Source organism: Phalangium opilio, unplaced genomic scaffold (genome assembly GCF_054372755.1).
Source record: "Phalangium opilio isolate 3A_F unplaced genomic scaffold, DU_Popi_V2 ptg000209l_1, whole genome shotgun sequence".
NCBI lineage: Eukaryota > Metazoa > Arthropoda > Arachnida > Opiliones > Phalangiidae > Phalangium > Phalangium opilio.
Genome location: NW_028324217.1, coordinates 8,625,907 through 8,645,604, shown reverse-complemented (window position 1 = coordinate 8,645,604; position 19,698 = coordinate 8,625,907). Strand labels below are relative to the sequence as shown.

General features: G+C 37.1%; 3 protein-coding genes across 6 annotated transcripts in view; 2 read left to right on the top strand and 1 right to left on the bottom strand.

Moving 5' to 3' along the window:
* The first annotated feature begins 183 nt into the window (after positions 1–183).
* Positions 184–8,039, top strand: LOC149618895 (DEP domain-containing protein 1B-like). The gene is made up of 9 exons (XM_089854154.1): positions 184–357; positions 480–1,170; positions 2,278–2,325; positions 2,484–2,630; positions 2,699–3,232; positions 4,347–4,516; positions 4,649–4,831; positions 6,405–6,575; positions 7,742–8,039. The coding sequence occupies exons 1-9, from the start codon at positions 304–306 to the stop codon at positions 7,889–7,891; spliced, it is 2,148 nt and encodes a 715-aa protein (XP_089710280.1). The 5' UTR covers positions 184–303; the 3' UTR covers positions 7,892–8,039.
* Positions 7,868–12,396, bottom strand: wcd (U3 small nucleolar RNA-associated protein 18 homolog wicked). The gene is made up of 11 exons (XM_089854162.1): positions 12,209–12,396; positions 11,791–12,066; positions 11,656–11,724; positions 11,163–11,427; positions 10,410–10,584; positions 10,254–10,354; positions 10,098–10,188; positions 9,128–9,251; positions 8,252–8,426; positions 8,041–8,180; positions 7,868–7,969 (listed from the first exon to the last, which is right to left on the bottom strand). Exons 2-11 carry the CDS (start codon positions 12,048–12,050, stop codon positions 7,945–7,947), a joined length of 1,425 nt encoding a protein of 474 aa, XP_089710288.1. The 5' UTR covers positions 12,051–12,066; positions 12,209–12,396; the 3' UTR covers positions 7,868–7,944.
* Positions 12,397–13,647: 1,251 nt separating this feature from the next.
* Positions 13,648–19,698, top strand: part of LOC149618892 (protein tweety-like) — a 27,960-nt gene continuing 21,909 nt past the window's right edge. For 3 of the 4 annotated variants that reach the window (XM_089854161.1, XM_089854160.1, XM_089854158.1), the window contains exons 1-3: positions 13,929–14,111; positions 14,642–14,807; positions 14,875–15,035. In XM_089854161.1, the coding sequence (XP_089710287.1) occupies positions 14,661–14,807; positions 14,875–15,035 (308 nt within the window). In that variant the 5' untranslated portion in view covers positions 13,929–14,111; positions 14,642–14,660. Of the gene's footprint in view, positions 13,847–13,928; positions 14,112–14,641; positions 14,808–14,874; positions 15,036–19,698 lie in introns of those variants that run through there. The other variant, XM_089854159.1, reaches the window with a different exon arrangement.

The window sequence follows — 19,698 nt, the reverse complement described above, 5'->3', positions numbered from 1 at the left end:
CCATTTAATGTCTCAAACGGAAATGCCTCGGTACTGCGCATTGAAGATGCGCGGTAGAAAAGCGTGACAAGTTTTGACCCTCTTTCCACTCCTTCCCTATACTCTCTTTGGTGTCCGTGTCCGTGAGCGCGAATCGAGTGGGCTATGTTTCGGGAAAGGCTATTGGTGGATTTCTATAAGAATCCCGTATAATCCGTATTTGAAATTTTCAGGCTGAAATGCGAATGACAGTTGTAAACTTCGAACTATGTTTTGGTGCGAATAGGTGTTGAATAATAATAATTTTCGTTATAAATATGAAACATGGATACAGTAGATTCATTTAAAAATGTTAAACCATATAGAGCCACCAAATTGGTAAGTTAAATTTAAATTATAGCTTAATGTGACGGACTCACCACCCTGATGGTTAGTTAAGCCTCGGCTATGACCAATTATATTTTGGGAGGGACATTTGAAATTTAACATGCGTTTTACAGTGGAATGAGTTGGTGGTTACTTTCAAAAGCAAAGTAACAACTCAAAATCATCGTTATCGTATGAAAGTTTACGAAAATACTTTCACTGGAACTGAAGGTGTAGATTGGATTCTACGGTATCTTCGAAATCACGATGAATTTGGGCCCGATATCAGTCGTCAACAAGCCGTTCAGCTACTTCAAAAATTCGCCACTTGTCGAATAATTGAGGATGTAACGAATAAAAAGAAAAGCAATGAATTTCAAGATGGGAAAAAGCTTTACAGAGTCGTTAGCTCATCGTCACAATCCCCATTTAAAGTACAAGGACGAACCCCATTAAGAGCTGTTACGCAAAACCAACAGAATTCGAATGACCAGTCCCTAGTTTTGAAAGGAAACACCGCCGTAAAACCACCCACCCTAACTTTCCAGCTTAATTTTGACCCCAAAGTTCACAATGAATGTCCTAGACCCAGTTCGGCAATTATCGAAGGAAATGCTTTACGCTTCCCATCGATGCCAATCACTCTTAGTGCCAAAGAAATTACAGATGTATGGAAGAATGTAACTTGGAATAAATTGGAGTTAGCTGTGGGGATAGCTACACTACAGGATTTTCTTAACCCGGCTGATATTTGTGGAAAAACTGTACGTCACAATGCTACTAGGATTGATAAGAATGGCATTGTAACTGTTATGGATAAGACAGGTAGGCAAGACTCGGCTGTGGTTTAGTTTAAACAAATGCCGCTAGATGCTCCCATTGTCAAGGGGCGGAGTTGACCGACCCACTAAGCTTAGCAAAGGCCAGTTTTAGTTCTGCCTACGTGGGGGAAATTTGATTGGCTCCTGGAGTCCTGGTAGGTAAAATTTGGGTGTGAAAGATTAGCCAGCATAATAGGTGCGCTAATGTTTGTAGAGGACCCTGACCCTGCAACTTAAGATGTTAAAATGTAGTGTTTTTTTTTCGGGGTTAGATTTTGGGGCATTAGGAAATTATTTTAGACCTGTTACAAACACAATAGTCTCATTCGTCTCAAATGGTGTCATATAAAACGCAGAGATTTCAGACTGCGTCAAAAGTTGCTTCTTAGTATTCCCTAAGACCATTAAACACAGATGGACTGGCATGATAAGCTAAAACCCCCGTTCTTTTAATGGCATCACCTGTCGTCGCCCCTAGCGGGAGAGTCCCGAAACATTTTGACTCGTAGATCGGTTGGTTGGTCGCGGCGTGTACTAGAGGCGCTGCCCTATAAGAACCACGCACCAGTTCATCTGTGTTTAATGGTCTTAGGTATTTCTATTTTTCATTACGGAAATCCGAGTAGCGCTCTCAACCATGGTGGGTAGGTCTGCCAATGTTTGAAATATTTTAACAGGCGCAGAACCAGGGGAGCGTGAAGTATTTGTTAAGTTGTTAGTCCTAGACCCCTCATCCAGGGTTCGTACGGACCCTGGATATCCTTGATAACCTGGATAAGTCAGGGATATGGAAAATAGGGGGATAAGTCAGGGATTTAAAACATTTTATTAAAAAGTCAGGGATATGTCAGGGGTTTTGTTTGGCATATCAAACCATTCTTCATGCAATGCTAAATATGAGCCAGGTGTGATGAAGTTGTCTATGGTAAACACCTTAAAATGGTCAGGGATATATACAAGATTTGGTCAGGGATAACCTGGAAAAGTCAGGGATTTTCAATGTAAAAATTTCGTACGAACCCTGTCACCTCATTTATACAAATTGTTTCTTTATGTCTCACTTTTTTTTATTCCAAAATTAAATTTATTCCTTTTAAAAACATATTTGCAGAAAATTTGCCAGAATGGATTTTATGTGCAATGAAATGCCTGGCACGATGTAAGATCGATTTCATTCATATTTCAAGGTACTGGCAAGGGAATGTGACACAACATGCTAAATAGCAGAAATCCATGAGATTTCACTCAATTGCCAGAACCATTTAATTAATTCACAGTAGCGTAGACTTTGAATTAAGTAATTGGTATTATTTTAAGGGCCAAATGCGAGTGGAAGTGCCAGTTGTTTGCCAAAATATGAAGGATTTGAAAATGACGTTTTTCGTGTAGTTAAAGATCATTTTTGCAACTCCGATGTACCTTTAATATCATTTGACCTATTTCGGCTATTTTACGCTGCTTATTGTGAGTATGAAATTAGGCCAAAATTAGATGTAATCAGTTAGCTAATTTAATTGTTTTATAATTTTAAGTTTTTATCGCTAAAACTAAACCAAATAAAGAAATTAGCACCCAAAATAAACCAAAAATTAGGCCTAGTAACTCATTCTGGGAAGAGAACACGGGCACCAATGAAATGCAATTTGAAACGGAGTTCATCGCTCCAGTACCCGTAACCCGATTAATGCCTTCATTTGAACGTAGTTTATCATCTCCCCATTCAAGAAGTAGACCTAATTCAGCAACGGGTTTAACGAGAAAAGAGTCCCTTCTCAGTGAGAATAAGTTTACTCGAAGGAGACGTTGCGCTTCAATGGAATGCGTGAACAAAGGAAGAACTGGTTCCGTAGCTTCAAGGGCCACTCTTGATTCCAAATTCAAGGCATCTCTCGGAAACTTATGGGCTGAAGGATCAAATCCAAACTTAGTTCATTTTCTTAGCGAAGAGAGTTTGATTTCAGATGTGGTTGTCGATAAAGCTGGCGGCCAGGATGATTTATTTAATCAAAATGATAATAGTTTAGTTCGAAGGATGTTTGTGCCAAAAACCCTGCCATCGTTTTACAGTAATGTTTGAATGTTTATAAGCATTAGTAAACGAACCAACAATATTTTTATTGTTAAGAATATATTGTTTAGTTAGTCCATTAAGTTTTGACCCACTTTGACAGAATAATCTGGCACCATATCAAATGGCGGCAAAGTATGTAACTTTTTAGCAGTTATAGATAAAGAATGTACGTGAGGAAATTTGTTTTCGCGCTATAGAATAGGCAACTTCCTATCTCCGATGGAAGCTTATTCGATAGATACTCTGTTCCAGCTTCGGTTGTCAGATGGCCCAAAGCTAGGTCTCTATTTAACGTAGCTTTGTGCGGTGCGCAATGACAAGAGACGAAAAAAATTAAATTCCTTTAAATCTCGAGATTTTAAATCCTGAAAATTTGTTTTTCTTTCGTGTCTTGTCAGCACGCACAAACGTACATTACATAGACACCTAGCTTTGCGCGTGCTGATAACCGAAGCTGGAACAGAGTATACATTGAATAATCTGCCGTCGGAGATAGGGAGTTGTATATCCTATAGAGTGAAAACAAATTTCCCCACGCGCATGGCGCATCCTTCATCCATGTTGTTATAACTATCACTTAGAGTGTTGATGTTCACCACTTACGTCAACAGTCAAGGCGCGATTGTATGTGAGTGCGACTAGTCGTGGGTGTTATTAAACTTTGAACAAAAAGCGGTTTAGTCTCACAAATTCTTTCAGGCTGGTCAGATAGAAATTTAAAACTTTTTAATTATTACGTGTTACGTATCAGAAGCGTGGATATCATTGTTAAAGCAAAGCGCGGGTCCAGTGGATCCCCTACAGGGTGACTTTCCTCCTGAACTTATCGAAGGGTAGCGGGCGGGATTCATATGTGCACTTATAAATTAAATGCCGTCCACTAGCCTTCGCCAAGCCCAAACTAGAGTTCAGGAGGAAAGTCACCTTGTAGGGGATCCATTGGACCCGCGCTTTGCTTAAGTTTACACGTGTTGTGACGTGAAGCTTAGTGACACTCTCAGAGAACCGCGTATGAACTCCACTAAGCCCCCAAGTTAAAATTATTGTTGGTCCGTTTAAATATCCCTTTAAACCAGAAATATTAGTGTTAAGATCATTTTTAATTACAGGAGACTTAAATTCTAGTTGCCAAGAGCGTTTCATAAAGTTTTTGCAGTTAGCTTTGCTATTGTTACCAATGGGCCAACGTAAGCAATTGCACCTGCTTTTAAGATTATTGAAAAAAATAATTGATAATAAGCAGTTGTTGCTGTTTCCTCCGGGTTGCGTGCAATTTATGGTAATGGTCAGGAAAGCAGAAGTGACACTGGGAATTACTTTTGTCTCATTTCCAATATCCTTTGTCGCTTCTATAATGATATTTTCTCTTTTGGTATGGGTGTTTTGATTGACTACATTGGTGGTTTTTCAGTTGGTTAAAACATTTGCTAGTAGTATTATTCGACCAAAAGTAATTTCGGGACAAGATGATGAGGTGGTCTTCTCGTGCAAAATAGCTGACTTTCTTTTGGATCATTGTCAAGAGGTGTTTAGTCCACCTAAAGAACTGATTTCGGAAGTTGAGGATATTTTGAAACAACATGCGGCTGCTAAGGTTAGATTCAAATTTTCAGAGTTGTTCTGTGGTTGTTTGGTTAATAACAACGCCCTGGTGGCGAGAAATCAAACTAGACTCCGTGAGCCCTTTAGAAGGAGAATGAAATGTTCAGACAAAAATTTTTAACAAATTTATATCATAAGTTTAAGTTTATAAGATATGTTCCATGAGTATGAGACTTCCTATACTTCGTAATGCTAGAGACTTACAACTCGAGCTAGTTCGAGAACGACAAGCGAGAATTGATTACACTCGGTTAGTTTTGCAGTTCATCTTCCTAAGCCTTTGACAGCGCCTCACCAGGCGTCGCTTAACCGAGAATCTATGACATCACACCTATGTCACTTCATGACAAGCTTTCAGTAACCAGTGACAAACTTATGAACTTATGCTTTTTTTTATTAATAAAATAACATTGAAATATTAAGAAAATGTGCCAAAACCTTTCTGTTTATTCTACAAAAGTTGACTGCTATAAAATTAATGGAAAGGTTGTGGTAAGTTATCTTAATGAGTTTGATGTTATTTTACCACTATCATAAGTCTATTATGTAAGGTCCCCAAATTCGATTACGTCAGCTCCGCTTTGTGGTACCGCCAGAGTCCGACAGGGGGCGATGAAATTTCCTTACCTGCTTCCTTCATTAGGGGCATTTGCTAATGACTTAAATTGACTTTGTTTCTGACTTATGGGGACCTTACATAATAGACTTATGCCACTATAAATTGGTTAAAAAAATTCATTCACTCTCCATTCTCATTGGCCGTTTAGAGGAAGTCATTTTGATTAGGTTAAAGGGAGTTGACAGAAATGGGTTTTATTCAATAGAGAAACCTAAAATAGGGTTCAAACTTAAATTAAATAATACTGTACAAAACATTTGGGTTGATTTGGAACTGATTTTCGAAGTTGGATATTTGGCCCTAAAAGTTAAGAAAATGTAGTGGTTCTTTTTTAAATTACTTTATACCAGAGGGGCACGCACATAGACGCGGAAGAGAAGAATTAGCTTTTCGCGTTCCTATTTGTGGTAGGCTGAAACCAAGAAGTGATATCTAGTTTATTAGGAAGAAGGTATAAATGCGCCACATTTCCAGCTTTATCTCCAGTCCAAACGTATAGTAGGTCCGGAGTTAATCCCCGCCTCTAAATTACAACCAGCATCTCATTGGTTCTTGAAAACTCAGGTCAGCGCGAGGCGAATGACAAACGAAAATTACTTGTATTTTCCGACTGGAGAGAGGCGAAATATCCCGCCCTCCTTTTACGTCCCCCCTTGTATTTTGAAAGGGGGACTGGGACTATGGCGCGCGAATAAATACTTGGGCATCTTACACCTTCTCCCTAATAAACTAGATATCACTTCTTGCTGAAACGTGGACCAATGAGACCACCAGTTGGATTTGTAGTAAAATTTGAAAAATGCAGAGTAAAAACGGTCAAATTCATTTCGGATCATTTAGGCGTAACTTTTGTAACTTTGAAAATCAGCAGCTAAAACTCAATGCAAATGTTCTTTGAAAGAATGTGGCTTCATTTTAAAGTCTGACAATAATGTTTCAATTCTAGTACATCCGTTGGCAATCCGAACCTAGCATAACATATTGTCAAAGAGTCAGTACCAAAGTTTACGAGGAGCAAAAAGCCCAGACTTCCACGCAAGCAATATCCGAGCTCTTGGAAAGTATTATCAATAATCCGAGATTATCAACAAAAGAAAAACACAAGAAGCTCAAAATGGTAACTTGAAATCTTCTCTTCTATAAAAGACTGAAAAGTATAGGTGTGTGGTTAACCGTTTCAATCAAATAATTTGATCGAATCCCGAACTAAATAATTTGATAAGCCCATTTTCTCTATTCAATATGAATAACTATAGACCAATACGAATATTACATGCAGGGAAACACTTAATTCCAGGGGCACGCCTCTATAGTGGATAATTTCAATCATGTCAGGAGGCACCGCTAGAGGCATGACCGAGTTGGCTAGCCTCTCAGATGCAGTGAGCTTGGGCTGCCTCTAGTGTTGTCTTATGGCGACAGGTAAATTATCCAGTATGTAGGCGTGCCCCTGGAAGTTTGTTTCTCTGTAGGTAATATTCGTATTGGTCTATTCGGTCGGTTAAAACTCGACAACCATAAATTTAGGGCCTTGGCACTGCAGCTCTATCCTCTCTACTGACAATGAGACCCACCTTATTTAAAAAAATATCCTCCTAATTTTATTCGTCTCCCATCAAAAACTACGAGCAAGTGCCTAGGAAAATTTTAAGAAACGCTCGGAGAAGTATTTTGATATATATACAGGAGCTTCTAAATATTATTCTACTTACTTGATACTATGTTAGGATTGAATATTCACGAACAGTGTTGTTCCTTAGCTTTTTGGGAACGTACTTTCCCCAATAGCAAAACGTACTACCCCAATAGGAGGCTTTTTGAAAACGTACTTCCCCCCCCCTTTGGGGGTATTAAAATTTCCTTCACCCTCCACGAAAGGCTTTTAGCGCCATCTTGCGGCGTAATTTTCGTCCCATAGACGCTAATGTTAAAAAATGGAATTTGAAAATGTACTTTCAAACGTCAAATCGTACTTTTCGTACTGAAGACTTTAAAATGTACTAAAAAAAGTACAATTGTACTACCAAGAACAACACTGTTCATGAACACGGGGGTCGACTATTCGCGAATACTAGGGTAGTAAAAAGTTTGCCAAGGCCTAACTACTCGATTCGGTAATTGTGTAACGAGCCAAACAGTTAGCATAAGCGCCCTCTCCCAGCCATTACAATTGATGAGGAAAATATTTGGTATTCGGTAACCGGTTCGATAACCAAAAATCTAGTATCCACGCACCTCTATATTTAAAACAAAAAATGAAAGTACTCGTAAAAATTTCAACAGTTTAAACTGCAATACCCTGAGATTTACGAACGGCGTTTCCCAACTCAATCATGGTACGAATTAGAAATGGCTCAAAATGAACGCAAAGAAAGGGAAAGAAGAAATGCCAAATGGACATTGCTCGAGAAATTTTTAAAAATGAGGCTTTAATAAGTAAGCGAGACATTTTATCAAGAGAAAAAAAGGTATTTTTTTTTTATAAATCAATAATTTCCATATTTTTTAACTCTGAAAGATTTTACAAAGAAATTGTTAATTTTAGAATTTACAGTAGAAATTAAATAATTTAAAAATCTTACCTGTAAAGATAAACCCTGCCTTTTTGATTAGCAAGAGCTAAGTAACCGCTATTTAGTGAAATGTCAAGAGAGGTTACGCTGTCAAGTTTTTGATGTTGAACGGGAAAATTGGAAAAAACTGTCATGCTTGGAAAATGCGCCTATAAATATAGCTTTAGTTGTAGTGGCGTTTGTAAATGACTTGTGTTAACAAAGAAAAATTATGTAGTACCAATTTCACCGCTTCGTCTTTCTGATCAGATGCCATGATTAATAGTTCGGATGAATGATTGAATTTTAACGAAGAAACCTCTGTTGTTAGATTCATGAATGTTTTAACAGGTTTAGGGTTACTTTTCCCTTCAAGGCTGTTTATCTCGTAGATATTAACAACTCCAGTGTCAGATCTATGGAATTTTTGGGAAAGGTAAGTACTAAATTGGTCATTTTCTACGAGCGCCTTTTAGATTGTGTTTCTTTACACGCGGATGCAGCAATGAAATAGATGGGAAAGAATTTTGGTGGCGCGCCATCTATATTTCAAAATTCTACCAAACCGTTCATACAACTACTGGTTTTTTCTTATATATAACAAACATTTTGCTTAATTACTCGGCCCCTGTTTGCTGCAATCCCAAGTATTTACTATCGTTGATAGGGGACAAATAGGACTCAAACACCATCCCCGTATCTATAGTAGAACCAGAGTTATGAGCCTCCAAATTCGCATGTGATTTTAATCCTATGGAGGCAATGTTAACGAATATTTTGCATAATTACTCGGCCCCTGTTTGCAATAACACCAAGTATTTATTATCGTTTAAAGGGGTCAAATAGGACTATAACATACTCAAATGACATCCCCGTATCTCTAATAGAACTGGAGTTAAAAGCCTCCAAAGTTGCGTGTAATTAAGCCTATGTTAATAACGGAAGTGGTTTTTTATAGTGGAAGCAAACCTCACAAACTTCCCTGAGTTTTTTTTTTGTCAACTAATTATCTCCCTGAGGTTTTTTTGTGAACTAATTATCTCCCCGACCCATCTATATTTGAATATCCTACCAAATCCCAATAAAACTTTCCAAATGAATGTCAAAAAGGACTTACCCCGTGGCTAAATATTGGTCGTTTGGTGACACCGCGAGGCTTGTTCCTGTAATGCAGCCTTCGTCATAGAACTGACCAACACAAATGCGTCTATCCAAATCCCAAATGTAGACTTGACTACAAGCTGTAAATGCATAAAATCAGAATGCTGTAATAATATAAGGCCAATTTCGTGTGTTAACCGGGGTTGGAAAAAAACTGGCTCTTTTAGATTATAAAACTGGTAAAAACCACAAGTAAAAATATTTTAAAGCAAAAGTTCAGGTAAAAATCGAGGACTACTGCCCCGTCATTGGTTTAGTGGTGACTGCTAAATCGAACCACTTATCCCTTACCTTTCTCAACCTGTGAGAATTCAACCAATCCCGCAAGGTTAAGTGGTTCGATTTAGCAGACGCCACTTAAAACTAATGAAATGCTAATTGTTTTAGAATAGACCCAACCAACAAATAAACAAGTTGGCTTGGTCTCGTCTCCATCTAAGGGATAGGATCACGTGACTAACGAAATTTACTGTAGTACCATCTGTCATTGAGCGACGAAAATAAATCTCTTATTTTTCTGATTGGATTAGATTCTGACTCTTGGGGTAAAACAGGTTCTGCGCATGGCAAAATCAAGCCAATCAGGTTACCCCTTTCTCGCCTCAAAACCCGCGAACGAGATCTGAGCCGTTATAAAAATTCGAAAGAATTGTTGGTTGGGTCTATTTTGTGATAAAAGTATCATTTTTTTTTAAATATTTTTCCCTTTTACATTTAGAAAAAGTCCATCCTTTGAAGGTATTATGTTATGTCACCAGAACTTTTCCTTTATCGGATTTAAAAGCTCCATCTATTGACTTTTTTTAGAAAATCAGTAAAAATTCATTTCTACAGATTTTCCCGACTAATTAACAAACTAAGCTACATTTTAGATCAGTTTGAGAACATAACTAATTGCAAAATTCTAATTTTGGATTGCTACTTACTTCCATGGCTATACATAAACTTCCCATTTGAACTGAAGGTAATAGCAACCACATTGTCATTCATTTTAAGTTGTCCAATCCATTCTTTAGTCTATCAATTTAAATTATAAATCATATTTAGCCAGAATTTAAGTACAATTAATCATTAATCAATACTTTGGCAGATAGTAAATGAATTGAGCCAAATTTTCCACAAATAACCAGAAATCTTCCATCAGGTGACACAAAAATTCTTCGGGTGGTGACGTGTTCCAAACCTAATTATAAACATTATTATAAACTGAACCAATTACCAAAACTTGATTAATTAACCTTTATCCCATGGAACTTTAACAATTTTTCCTTCAATCATATGATAGTAGAAGAAATGGGGGTATTTCCGAGATCCCACTATAATTTGTTCGCCATCTGTGGTGAAATGTGCGCAACTAATGGGATATTGCTCAAATTGTATCGATTGAATCTTGCTATTGGTTTTTCCATCAACCTAGATTAATATTTATATTTAGGGCAATTGTTTCTAAATACATAATGACGACATGGATAAAGAATGCGCGTGAGGAAATTGGTTTTCACTCTACAGGATAGGCAACTCCCTATCTCAGATGACAGCTTATTCTGTATATACTCTGTTACAACATCGGTTGTCAGCACGCGCAAATATATTTCTCTATGTAACGTAGCTTTGTACGTGCTGTCAAGAGACAAAAATCTTCAGGATTTAAAATATTTATTTGCGAGTTTTTTAAGCTCGAGTGCACGGACCTCTAGACCTTAGTTTCAAATACGCGTGAAATTGCCTACAGCCTACTACACGTATTTGAAACTAAGGCCTAGAGGTCCGTGCACTCGAGCTAAAAAACTCGCGGATATTTTAAATCCTGAAGATCCTGAAGTTTTTTGTCTCTTGACAGCACGTACAAAGCTAGGTTACATAGAGGCCAAGCTTTGCGCGTGCTGACAACCGATGTCGTCCGAGATAGGGAGTTGCCTATCCTATAGCGTGAAAACCAATTTCCTCACGCGCATTCTTTATCCATGATAACGAGTTGAAATATTTTAAACCTGAAAAAGGGTAGTTTTGCCAGTACTCGTTGCTACTAACGCAACTTGAGATGTGGGGTGAAATTCTACGCCCCTTATTGGTTTTGGGGTAAAATCGTCACTGCTCAAGTTGGTACATTTGTTTAGAATAATGTTTCCTGATGGTAGAGGGATGTATTGACCCAGTAAGTTTCGAGAGGTTCTGAGCATATCATCGTCACTATCGTATTCTTTTTCATTTTGGTCCAATTGTGCCCATTTGGCATCACCATAGGTATTAACAAATCTAAAAAAAAAAAAAAAGAGAAATTCGATGCAAATTTTTCCAATAGGGAGCTAACAACTGGCTAGGGGGAAGAGATAATCTGACGTCACGCAGCCCCTCTCTGGTTGGCATTTTTGCGCATAGATACTGTTTCCAACCGTTAGGGGGATGAAACTCCAGTAAGAGATAGAAGGGTGTGACGTTTCAGGGTCAGAACTGTTAGCTCCCTATTTTGAGTTTAAAACGCACCGTTCTTCCAAATGTTTTGCATAATTATCCTGATGTTTAGCCTTTTTTTTAACCAAAATAGCGTCAGTTCTGCAGCGAAATAATATTAACGTTAATAGAGAAACTTCTCAACTACAAGTGTTAATTATTATTCACTTAATATTTTGATCATCCGCGTCTTCCCAAACTGGCTTCCTCTTGGGTTTATAAACTTTTTCTTCAACTTCTTTTAAATCTTTCTCCAAATTTTCCAGTACTTCCGTTTCATCGCCAAAAACAATTTTTTCCAAGTTTTTTTCATCTTCCGAAAGTTTTTGTCGCTTGCGTTCTTTCTTCTCCGCACGTTTTGAGATTTTATCACATGATGTATCAGTTTCTATTTCGTCATCATGGCCGTTTAGAATTGGGCTTAACATTTTCAATTACAAAAATCTGAAAAGGTATTTAAAAATCCCACTTGAATTTTATAGGTTTATTAAAGTATGGGCCAAGGCTTAAGATGTTCTCCTTAATTAAACCCGTGAAATAAACACCAAAAAAAGTTATAAATTTGAAAGACATAAAATCAACATACTTGAATTAATTATATAGCTCTAGTTAAGATCTAATCATTAATAAATACTAATTTCCTAAAAAATTGTTTAAGCCTAAGATTAAACAACGGCGTCCATTTTGGCTAAAAAACGTGGTAGACTTTTTGCAGAAGTTTAAGCAGACCATAGCAGACAGCCCTTACAAAATTCACGGCCAGAAATAAGCACAGGAGACAGGACACTGGACATTGTCCCATAATTTTTTTTAAAAAAAAACTTAAGGTGGCCACTGAACATTTGACCAATAAGGATGATGACCAGTCTGGGAGTGGGAAATAGCACTCGTGCTCTGGTCCAAAAGTTCGTTAATTAAAAATTGCCTTGCTTTTCCAGTCTTGAAGGAGAGTGGTGAACTGGTGATTGGTGAAATGGGGTGTAATGTTGATGAGCGGTCTGCGACAATGATAGACTCCCAATCTTCCCCTAGTACCTCGCGGTTAGGTAGGATCGTGGGCCTTGTGGGTGAGGGTGAAGGATGCCGGCTTGACTGATGACTGGTCCCTACTGGGAGGACTTCGCTGCCGTATATGATTATGTGGTACTGGGTACAGACAGACTACTGTGGCGATTTTACAGTTTCTGAAATTATGACTCCATGATGGAGTGTCCAATCTCCATCTCATCTCTTTCCTCCATCAGTTCAGTACAGTTTTCATCTCTGATAGTTCGACTCCGCCCATTAAAGAATTCACGTGCCCAGTCTCAACCAATCATATCTGAGCAGCCATGCAAGTGAGTTTATGGAAAATATATCAAAGGAATAAAAGGTTATTCAGGATTACAATAAAGACAAGTTTGACATCGTGGACACAGTCAACATGTCCGAAGAATTCATTTAACCATGGAGGGGAGGAACAATGAGATAGATAGAGTTCCAATTCAAATCGGCTTACCGCGATACACATTTTTTTTATCAAGCAAGTTTATCAAAACATGACAGCGCCACCTGTGAGCCTCTAGCGGAACTAATTACAACTTTTACTCGCTTATTTTCAATCAGAAACATCGTTATGATTTTTATTTCATCTATTTATTAGATTAAAATGGACTAGAGTTTTTATTATTTAACTTGCTTATTTTATTTAACACGTTTAAAAAACTATTTTGACAGCAGACGGTAATAAAAAAGTTCTTCAAGTGACTAATAGGCGGCGCCACCCGTATTTGATAAAGATTCATGCTCGACAAAAAGTGTATCGCGAATCGTCGATCTCGAGATCCCACGTTGTGACTCTAGGTTTATATATATATTCTATCTCATTGGGGAGGAAGTAGAGATATATGTGCTAGAACTAATTTAACTCTGACCCTGATCTGAGTTCTGACCAAGGGAAAAAAGGAAATTCTGGATGAAGGCCCTACCACACCAATGCTAGCCTTGCAGTTTCTAACTTTCTACTCCTACTATGAATTTTCTTTAGTGATTCACGAGTCTGTGTGTAGTCGCTAAGAATGCGTCAGAGATATTTTCATGTGATTAGCGCGAAATTAGTGCTGAAATAAAAAGCAATCGTCATTTTTTGTTTTGTGTATGGCAATGACTTTTTCTCAAGAAAACTATGAAGGAATTACATTGAAGGGCAGTATTTTCTGAAATAAGGCGTTCCCGTGAATTTTTGGTAAGTACATTTATGTTCCCCAAATCCTCTCCCCCTGTTGTGGTGCTAGCCTTGCGCGTGCCTTATGAATAATCCTTGGATCGAAGACTTTTTGCTCCCATTTCTGAAAGGGCGCAGGGTTTTGAAGTTTGTCGGACGGTACACAAATAGGAAAATGCGTGTCTGATTATCAGAGTTTGTTATTAACAAAACAAATACTTGTTAAAATGAGTCTGAGTTAATGTCAGCCTAGTTTCTTTGGAAGTTGTTTCCGTTCATTTAATTTGTAAGTAAAGTGTGAATTTTTAATGAGTATTATTGGAAGCCAAGGCTTAGAAGTACGGCTGCAAAGTGCAAAGTGAGGCAAGGCCGCAAGAGAGAGGCCGTTGCCCTAATATTGATTGATGTGTGGGGCCTCGGACTTTTAGTTTTAATGTTTCTTAATGGTTTTTCCATCGCGTCCTTTTGATTTTGCGTGACGGTAAAATACGTGACCTTGGGGTTTTTAAAGTTTAGGCGTTGCCTCTTAACTTAACTTACAAAAGGAAGTAATCTGTTGATAAATAAGGTGTTGATGAGGCAGCGAATAATGTATGCATTTCCTTCCTAATCCTTTGCTTAGTAGTTACTGGGGCATAACCGTCATGTTATTCAAAACCAGTTTTTAAAAACAAGTTAAGTTTCTATTGTCACAGTGTCAGGAGGAAAAACTAGTCCTGAAATTCAACCCCTTTTATTAAATCTAAAATGATTAAATTTGTAGCCAGTTTTAAGTGGTTTTTTTAAATTTATTAATTAATAATTGTCGAACAACAGGGAGCGCAGTGATATTACGATGTCGTCTCCTACGGACCCACTTTACTCTCCCGAAGGCTATAAAGTATCCCCTATAGTTGAATGGTTACACGCAGTACCCCATATCGACATTACATTTAGCAGTGTTAATTCTACATTTGATCCATCAAGCAATGCATATCTTGAAGTAAGAGATTAATTTAATTGGGTTTATTTATTGTTGCCGAACTAACGATACTCACGTTTCTAATTAGGCACTTGGTATTATTATCGCTGTACCTGGTTTTTGGCTAATTCTCACATTATTAGCCTTTCTCATATTCTTTCTGTGTCGTTGTTGCGACACTGGTTTTAAGAAGAAGAAAAAGCTAACTCCGCTGAAATGGGCCTTGTGCATTTTTGCAGTTTTATGCGGGTATGATTTCTTTTTTAAAACTCTTAAGAATCCCAATCCAGGGTTGCCACGGGTCAGGGAAAACTTGGAAAAGTCAGGGAATTTAAAAAATGGGCCGGAAAAGTCAGGGAATTTAAAAAATTTTAGGAAAGTCAGGGAATTTGATTTTAGTGGGTAAAATTTCTGGGGATTTGTCTTTATTGAAAGAGTAATGAAAGTTTCTCCTCATCCTCTCTTAACACAGAAAACTCTAGAGCAAACCTTATAAATGTCTAGAATTGTTTGTGTAAAGTAAATGTTCTCTAAAAAAACATCTCTTAGACTGTTATTTATAGTTAAAATGTTTCTTATTCATTTTGGTGCAACAAATACATTGGAAAACTTAATGTAGATCGAGTTTATTTAATTATAAGCACTTAAAACGTGCTCTAAACTTTCACGCTTTCGGCCAGAAAAAGGTCGGGGAAAATCTCAGAAAAAGGTCAGGGAAAATCTCAGAAAAAGGTCAGGGAAAATCTCAGAAAAAGGTCAGGGAAAATCTCAGAAAAAGGTCAGGGAAAATCTCAGAAAAAGGTCAGGGAAAATCTCAGAAAAAGGTCAGGGAAAATCTCAGAAAAAGGTCAGGGAAAATCTCAGAAAAAGGTCAGGGAAAATCTCAGAAAAAGGTCAGGGAAAATCTCAGAAAAAGGTCAGGGAAAATCTCAGAAAAAGGTCAGGGAAAATGTCAGAAAAAGGTCAGGGAAAATGTCAGAAAAAGGTCAGGGAAAATGTCAGAAAAATGTCAGGGAAAATGTCAGAAAAATGTCAGGGAAAAACTCAAAAAAATGTCAGGGAAAATCTCAGAAAAATGTCAGGGAAAATCTCAGAAAAATGTCAGGGAAAATCTCAGAAAAATGTCAGGGAAAATCTCAGAAAAATGTCAGGGAAAATCTCAGAAAAATGTCAGGGAAAATCTCAGAAAAATGTCAGGGAAAATCTCAGAAAAATGTCAGGGAAAATCTCAGAAAAATGTCAGGGAAAATTTCAGAAAAATGTCAGGGAAAATCTCAGAAAAATGTCAGGGAAAATCTCAGAAAAATGTCAGGGAAAATCTCAGAAAAATGTCAGGGAAAATCTCAGAAAAAGGTCAGGGAAAATCTCAGAAAAAGGTCAGGGAAAATCTCAGAAAAAGGTCAGGGAAAATCTCAGAAAAAGGTCAGGGAAAATCTCAGAAAAAGGTCAGGGAAAATCTCAGAAAAAGGTCAGGGAAAATCTCAGAAAAAGGTCAGGGAAAATCTCAGAAAAAGGTCAGGGAAAATGTCAGAACAGGGTTCATACGAACATGGAAAACAGGGAAAACCTGGAAATATCAGGGAAATTCGTGTAGAGGAAAAAAATCAGGGAAATATCAGGGAAAATGAAAATTTCTTCGAAAAATCAGGGAAAATTAATTTCTTTTCCAAAAAATCAGGGAAATTAAATAAATTGAAACAAATTACACTTCAGTGTGACCCATAATCTAATTTCGTGCACGAAAAAAAATCGATGTTAGTTGTCTCAGTGGAGAGAAATATATTTCTTCTGAGCTCGCTTCGCTCGCTCAGCAAATGTTTAACTTATTATTTAAAATTAATCCAGTTCAAATGAATGTTTTTTATTGATTTAAAACGGCATTAGTTGCTTTGAATTCTGTAATTAAATTTCGCCGTAGACCTTTTATGAGGTGACCTTTCCTTTGACTGGAAATATCTAAGACCATAGATTGGGTTAAATTACGACACTGACCTTCAAAATATCTTTTAAATCGGTCATTTCTGAAAACATTTCATTTCAAGTGGCCCTTTTTTATAGCTTAATTCGACTTAATTTGCCCCTATTTAGTCACTTTTGCTTACTATTTCTAAATTAATTAGTCACTTATTCAACAAAAATTGAGCGTATAAGTGAGTATCAGCCCTGGTGTATGGAATTCTGTATTTTGGTCCTACCTACCTAACAAAGAATGGTAAACAAATCATATTTATTTCGTAACCAAAGCTACTGGCAACCACAAAGGCATGAGCCCAAATAAAATGTGGTTTTAGGTATAGTCTGATTGCCCTATTTGAAATTATAACACTCGTCGAATGTAAAAAATGCACCTGGAAATTTATAAGAAGTACTCTGGAAAACCTGGAAATATCAGGGAAATTGGCTTTGGAAATTTCGTATGAACCCTGCAGAAAAAGGTCAGGGAAAATGTCAGGGAAAATGTCAGAAAAATGTCAGGGAAAAACTCAAAAAAATGTCAGGGAAAATCTCAAAAAAAGGTCAGGGAAAATCTCAGAAAAAGGTCAGGGAAAATCTCAGAAAAAGGTCAGGGAAAATCTCAGAAAAAGGTCAGGGAAAATCTCAGAAAAAGGTCAGGGAAAATCTCAGAAAAAGGTCAGGGAAAATCTCAGAAAAAGGTCAGGGAAAATCTCAGAAAAAGGTCAGGGAAAATCTCAGAAAAAGGTCAGGGAAAATGTCAGAAAAAGGTCAGGGAAAATGTCAGAAAAAGGTCAGGGAAAATGTCAGAAAAATGTCAGGGAAAATGTCAGAAAAATGTCAGGGAAAAACTCAAAAAAATGTCAGGGAAAATCTCAGAAAAATGTCAGGGAAAATCTCAGAAAAATGTCAGGGAAAATCTCAGAAAAATGTCAGGGAAAATCTCAGAAAAATGTCAGGGAAAATCTCAGAAAAATGTCAGGGAAAATCTCAGAAAAATGTCAGGGAAAATCTCAGAAAAATGTCAGGGAAAATTTCAGAAAAATGTCAGGGAAAATTTCAGAAAAATGTCAGGGAAAATCTCAGAAAAATGTCAGGGAAAATCTCAGAAAAATGTCAGGGAAAATCTCAGAAAAATGTCAGGGAAAATCTCAGAAAAAGGTCAGGGAAAATCTCAGAAAAAGGTCAGGGAAAATCTCAGAAAAAGGTCAGGGAAAATCTCAGAAAAAGGTCAGGGAAAATCTCAGAAAAAGGTCAGGGAAAATCTCAGAAAAAGGTCAGGGAAAATCTCAGAAAAAGGTCAGGGAAAATGTCAGAACAGGGTTCATACGAACATGGAAAACAGGGAAAACCTGGAAATATCAGGGAAATTCGTGTAGAGGAAAAAAATCAGGGAAATATCAGGGAAAATGAAAATTTCTTCGAAAAATCAGGGAAAATTAATTTCTTTTCCAAAAAATCAGGGAAATTAAATAAATTGAAACAAATTACACTTCAGTGTGACCCATAATCTAATTTCGTGCACGAAAAAAAATCGATGTTAGTTGTCTCAGTGGAGAGAAATATATTTCTTCTGAGCTCGCTTCGCTCGCTCAGCAAATGTTTAACTTATTATTTAAAATTAATCCAGTTCAAATGAATGTTTTTTATTGATTTAAAACGGCATTAGTTGCTTTGAATTCTGTAATTAAATTTCGCCGTAGACCTTTTATGAGGTGACCTTTCCTTTGACTGGAAATATCTAAGACCATAGATTGGGTTAAATTACGACACTGACCTTCAAAATATCTTTTAAATCGGTCATTTCTGAAAACATTTCATTTCAAGTGGCCCTTTTTTATAGCTTAATTCGACTTAATTTGCCCCTATTTAGTCACTTTTGCTTACTATTTCTAAATTAATTAGTCACTTATTCAACAAAAATTGAGCGTATAAGTGAGTATCAGCCCTGGTGTATGGAATTCTGTATTTTGGTCCTACCTACCTAACAAAGAATGGTAAACAAATCATATTTATTTCGTAACCAAAGCTACTGGCAACCACAAAGGCATGAGCCCAAATAAAATGTGGTTTTAGGTATAGTCTGATTGCCCTATTTGAAATTATAACACTCGTCGAATGTAAAAAATGCACCTGGAAATTTATAAGAAGTACTCTGGAAAACCTGGAAATATCAGGGAAATTGGCTTTGGAAATTTCGTATGAACCCTGCAGAAAAAGGTCAGGGAAAATGTCAGGGAAAATGTCAGAAAAATGTCAGGGAAAAACTCAAAAAAATGTCAGGGAAAATCTCAAAAAAATGTCAGGGAAAATCTCAGAAAAATGTCAGGGAAAATCTCAGAAAAATGTCAGGGAAAATCTCAGAAAAATGTCAGGGAAAATCTCAGAAAAATGTCAGGGAAAATCTCAGAAAAATGTCAGGGAAAATCTCAGAAAAATGTCAGGGAAAATCTCAGAAAAATGTCAGGGAAAATCTCAGAAAAATGTCAGGGAAAATCTCAGAAAAATGTCAGGGAAAATCTCAGAAAAATGTCAGGGAAAATCTCAGAAAAATGTCAGGGAAAATCTCAGAAAAATGTCAGGGAAAATCTCAGAAAAAAGTCAGGGAAAATCTCAGAAAAAGGTCAGGGAAAACCTGGAATAGTCAGGGAATTTGGTTCTGACAGTTAGGTGGCAACCCTGCAATCGTGTGACTTATCCAGAGAAATCTCATTAATAATACTTTATGTGTAGTTTAAAGTTACATTAAAGTGGGTTTTTGCAGTGTTGCCAGGCTGTTGGTGAGTTAAGAGAAAGGCTAGTGGTTCATTTTGACAGAGTACTTGACTCACACAGAGCCTGACAACACTGCACTGAAGTTTTAGCTGAGAGAGGAAAGGAATTATCTTTAACCCTGATAGTGGAAATTATGTATTCATTTTGCCCTTGATACATCTATCCATTTTTTACCGTCTTAATT